Raw genomic sequence first — 4,921 nt, forward strand, 5'->3', positions numbered from 1 at the left:
CAAAAAAAAAAAAAAAAAAAAAAAATGGAAATAGGATCAGGTACCTTACCCTGCCACTCACCCCTGGAATAAAATCCAGATGAGCTCCTGAGCTCACAGGTCCCGCATCCTACCCCTCCCCACCTTGCCTACCCCGGCTCCAGCCACCACACTTTGATCACCTGGTCTCCTTCCACTTTCTCAAATTGGCAGAGCTTTTCTCACCTCGGGGCCACACCTGCTGTTCCCCAGGCCTGCAACGCTCTTCCTCCACTCTGCGTGCCTAGATTCTTTTATACTTTGGTCTCAGCTCTTCTGTCACCTCTTTGCAGAAACCTTCCCTGGTCGTCTCATCGGGAGCAGCCACCAAACACCTCAAGCCCATTTTCCTTTTTGCCCTTTATTAACAGCCATTAAAACCGTGTATTTGGTGAAAGCCCGTCTCTACTAAAAACACAAAAAATTAGCTGGACGTGGTGGCGGGTGCCTGTAGTCCTGGCTACTTGGGAGGCTGAGGCAGGAGAATTGCTTGAACCCGGGAGACAGAGGTTGCAATGAATCGAGATCACTGCAGCCTGAATGACAGAGTGAGACTCCGTCTCAAAAAAAAAAAAAAAAAAAAAAAAAAAAAAAAAAAAAAAAAAAAAAACAAACGAAAAAAAAAAAAAAAAAAAAAAACAAAACACGTATATTTATTTATTGCCCATTATTCATTAAATGTCTCTTTGCCTCACTATACTCTAAATGTCATGAGGTCAAAGACAATGTCTATTTTGTTCACCATGATACCCAATAATACTTTGCACAGCACCTGGGCTAGAGTAAGCACTCAGTAATGATCGAGTGGATGAATGGACCACAGAATAAAGCCCTGGTGCAGAGCCTGGCAAACTACCCTAGTTTCACTTAGGACTCCATCTCCCTCCGCCTCTCTTCATTTCCTCCTTCCCTGTTTGGAGCAGTACCAGGGGTCTAGAAGAAAACCAGGAAGCCACTCAGTTGGGGTAGATGATGTCATATCAGGGGCTCCAGGGAGACTCCCTTTCCCCAGATCCCCTCTTGCCTAGCTCCTGGATTTCTACCACGAGTCTCCTGGCCATAAGGGATTCCTGATAACATGCAAACACTTGTTATCTAGCTAGTAACACACACTGAGTAGGTGGACGGCACGGGTGCAGCCTTCTGTCTTTACGAAGACTGTGAGTCTGAAGACATGGGTTCCATGTCACCATTAACTAGCTGGGTGACTTTGCGTGAGTCACTTCTTGTTTCTCATCTGCAAAGCAAGTAGTTCAGATGGAGAATTGGTTTTTAAACATTTTCTTTTCTCTAGCAGCTCAGCTCTTCAAATTATTCAAATGACCCGTAGAGAGGCAGAGAAAAGCCAGGTGTTTCTGTTTGAAGCGGAGAAGCAAGGCTGGAGTGCGCCTCCCTCCAACTCCCCCCTTGAACTCCCTAAGGTTGAAAGGATGGCCAGCTCTAAGATCTCAGCAGGCTGATCGGCTGTGTGCTAAGAACAAGCAGATGGCAGCAGGGCTTGTGCACGCTGCTTGCAGTTACTTAGGTACATTAAAAGATCAGCAGGTGACTGGACTGAATCTGATAGTCGGAGCTCTTAAGCTCTGAAGTAAGTAACTTTCACATCAAACAAAGTGCTGAGTGGGCAGCCCCTTTGTGCAAGGAGGAGGTTTCACCCACTTTCCAAGAGAAATGAAGGCCCCAGAGAGAGGAAGCCCAGAAGACTCACCCTTTTCACATCTAGAAAGAGGAAACTGCCACCCTACCTTTCCAGACCAGGGATTCCAGGTCTTGAAGGGAGGGCCTACAATCTTGTGGGTGGTTGGCTTCCAGGTTCAATTAGTTGCCATGCCCTGGGGGGAACTCAGGTCCACCATCTCCCTCCCCACCCTGCCCCCCAGGAAGCTCTTGGGCCTTGGCTCCACGCAGGTGTGCTCAAGAGGCTGCAGACTGGGCCACTTGGCAGCCCCAGGTGCTGCGTGTGTGCTGCCATGGAGACAGGCTCCTGGCTTGGTGGCAAGAAGGCAGTCTCCCAAAGCTTTGCTTATTCAGGGGAGGGAGTGTCTGGAGCCTCAGGCCCTCCAGAGTACTCTGCCTGCCATCCTGGAGGCCACGGAAGCCCAGGTGTGTGCCCTGAAGGGCTCCCAGGACAAAGGGAGGGAGGAGGAGCCAGGGGAGGCAGAGGATGGGAAGAGGCTCTGGAAGGGCTAATCTGGGGACTGGGGCAGGGGAGCTTCTGCAAGACTTCCAGGTGAGGAGAAAGGCCTTACCAGGGGCCTCCTTGCCAGGCCACGGATTGGGTGAGTAGACTCTGGAGGGTTGGCCCTCTAGCTCAAGGGGAGGAGGGAAAGAGGGCCTGGCATTTGTCCCCATAGGAGGGACAGACCAGGGAATTCATAAAACCCATCTCTGTGCTAGTCAGGGATTTGAGGTAGCAGGGAAGGAAACATTTGTTTCCTTTCTCTAGCAAAATTCGCAGCTTACCCCCAGCTCCCTGGATTCAGGGCAGCCACGGGCACACACACCGACCATAAGGAGCATTTGCGTTCAGCTCCAAAGCCCGAAGCTGGGGGCGCTGTTTCCTTCAATGCCGGCTCACTTGGGGGCTCTTAGTAGCGGTGGCCCAGGCTTTCCCCTTGACAGAGGGGAGGCTGCAGGAGCATTCGACTCAACTCAATGGCTTAGGAACTGGTGATCGAGAACAAAACGCTTTTGAACCTAAGTAAAACCTGAGTGATTACACCTTTCAACACCCACAAAACACTTCGCTCCAGGCCAAGCACAGGGACGGGGTTTCATGGCTGTTCCTTTGTTCCTTTCCCCCTTCTGCCAGGACGACTCTCACGAGGCCTCCCCGTGTGTGTCTGAGGATGGCTGAGCAGCAGGGCCGGGAGCTCGAGGCTGAGTGCCCTGTCTGCTGGAACCCCTTCAACAACACATTCCATACCCCCAAAATGCTGGATTGCTGCCACTCCTTCTGCGTGGAATGCCTGGCCCACCTCAGCCTGGTGACCCCGGCCCGGCGCCGCCTGCTGTGCCCACTCTGTCGCCAGCCCACGGTGCTGGCCTCAGGGCAGCCCGTCACTGACTTGCCCACGGACACTGCCATGCTCACCCTGCTCCGCCTGGAGCCCCACCATGTCATCCTGGAAGGCCGTCAGCTCTGCCTCAAGGACCAGCCCAAGAGCCGCTACTTCCTGCGCCAGCCTCGAGTCTACACGCTGGACCTTGGCCCCCAGTCTGGGGGCCAGCCAGGGCCACCCCCGGACACAGCCTCTGCCACCATGCCTACGCCCATCCCCATCCCCAGCCACTACTCCCCAAGGGAGTGTTTCCGCAACCCTCAGTTCCGCATCTTTGCCTACCTGATGGCCGTCATCCTCAGCGTCACTCTGTTGCTCATCTTCTCCATCTTTTGGACCAAGCAGTTCCTTTGGGGTGTAGGGTGAGCGCTGTTCCCAGACAAGAAACCAAGCCTTTCTCGGTTGCTGCTGGGCATGGTGACCGCGGAGCCTCATTTGGTATTGTCTTCCTTTGTAGTGTTGTTTATTTTACAATCCAGGGATTGGTTAGGCCATGTGTTTGGTTCTGGGAACAATTTTTAAAAAAAAACTAACTAAAAGCTTGAAGGACTGCGAGAAGTGGAACCACCTCAACCTCCAGGTGTGAGTGTGACATCATGGAAGGGCAGAGAAGCAGTTCTGACCACAGAGCTACCCAGCAAGCTGTGCCAAAGGGTGGTACAATAGGGTCCAGGAACCTGACTGGCCCAAATAGCAAGTTGTATTTCCCACTGGAGCTGCTTCAAACTCAGTGCACATTTTTTTTGAGCTGCTCTTCCTACTATGGATTGCTAAAAAAAAAAAAAAAAAAATTGGGAAATGAGCTTCAATTCTGTGGGTAAATGTGTTTGTTTCTTTTCAGCTTTCTTTTTGGATGTCTTGCCACCAGTTGCAGTAAAACTGTGCTGCATTCATTAACTCATTCACTTATTCATTCTATGACCAGTAGCTGGGCTGGCACTGAGTGCCAGAACTAAGGGAAGAGAAGAGTAGGATTATCCAGGGGTGGCAGACGGCCCTTTCCAGCAGGAAGGGGTGCGCTCATTCAGCTGCTGCTTCTAGGAGAACACCTCTTGCCAGCACACAGTTCGTGGAGTGTTAGGTGTATACAAATCTAAAGGTGAAAGACGCCATATCGGTGGACTAGGGGAAGTCTGGGATTTGGAGGAATAGGTCTTTCTTCCTCTGGGCAGGTACAGAAGCTCTGATTAGAATGGACACAGGGTAGAGCTCTGACTCCCCTCCCCCAGGCTCCATAATTCTGGCTTCAAGAAGATAGAAACCCTGGACAGAGGCAAAGCCTTAGCTCCCATCCCAGGCCATAGAAGGCAGCGGGGGGAACCTTGGCTTTCACTTTACGTGATAGAAGCCAGGAACCAATCAGACAGAATTTGGGGGCTCATGCTGTTGCTTAATAAGTTGCAGCCTTGCAGTGTCTAAAACCCTGATTCCTGTTTCCCCAGTTTTAACCTTGGCTGGTGGCCCAAGGCTCTGAAACAATTTTACAGTGGTTAAGATACCATCACAGGCTGGCCACGGTGGCTCAGGCCTGTAATCCCAGCACTTTGGGAGGCCAAGGTGGGCAGATCATTTGAGGTCAGGAGTTTGAGACCAGCCTGGCCAACATGGTGAAAACCCGTTTCTACTAAAAATACAAAAAATTACCTGGGCATGGTGGCACACACCTGTAATCCCAGCTGCTGGGGAGGCTGAGGCAGGAGAATTCCTTGAACCCAGGAGACGGAGGTTGCAGCACCACTGCACTCAAGCCTGGGCGACAAAGCGAGACTCCATCTCAAAAAAAAAAGTCATTCACTAGACATATGCCTACATTGAACATCGAACTTAAAGAGAATTCTTTT

The 4,921-nt window shown here is 51.3% G+C and overlaps 1 protein-coding gene across 4 annotated transcripts in view; it reads left to right on the top strand.

Moving 5' to 3' along the window:
* Positions 1-3,975, top strand: part of RNF183 (ring finger protein 183) — a 7,224-nt gene extending 3,249 nt beyond the window's left edge. The window contains exons 2-3 of one of the 4 annotated variants that reach the window (XM_037739188.1): positions 1,313-2,121; positions 2,831-3,975. In XM_037739188.1, the coding sequence (XP_037595116.1) occupies positions 2,868-3,446 (579 nt within the window). In that variant the 5' untranslated portion in view covers positions 1,313-2,121; positions 2,831-2,867 and the 3' untranslated portion in view covers positions 3,447-3,975. The remainder of the gene's footprint in view (positions 1-1,312; positions 2,122-2,830) is intronic. The other 3 variants (XM_017530345.2, XM_017530346.2, XM_017530347.2) reach the window with 3 other exon arrangements.
* Positions 3,976-4,921: the final 946 nt, after the last annotated feature.

This window comes from Cebus imitator, unplaced genomic scaffold, assembly GCF_001604975.1.
Source record: "Cebus imitator isolate Cc_AM_T3 unplaced genomic scaffold, Cebus_imitator-1.0 Scaffold64, whole genome shotgun sequence".
Classification (NCBI taxonomy): Eukaryota; Metazoa; Chordata; class Mammalia; order Primates; family Cebidae; genus Cebus; species Cebus imitator.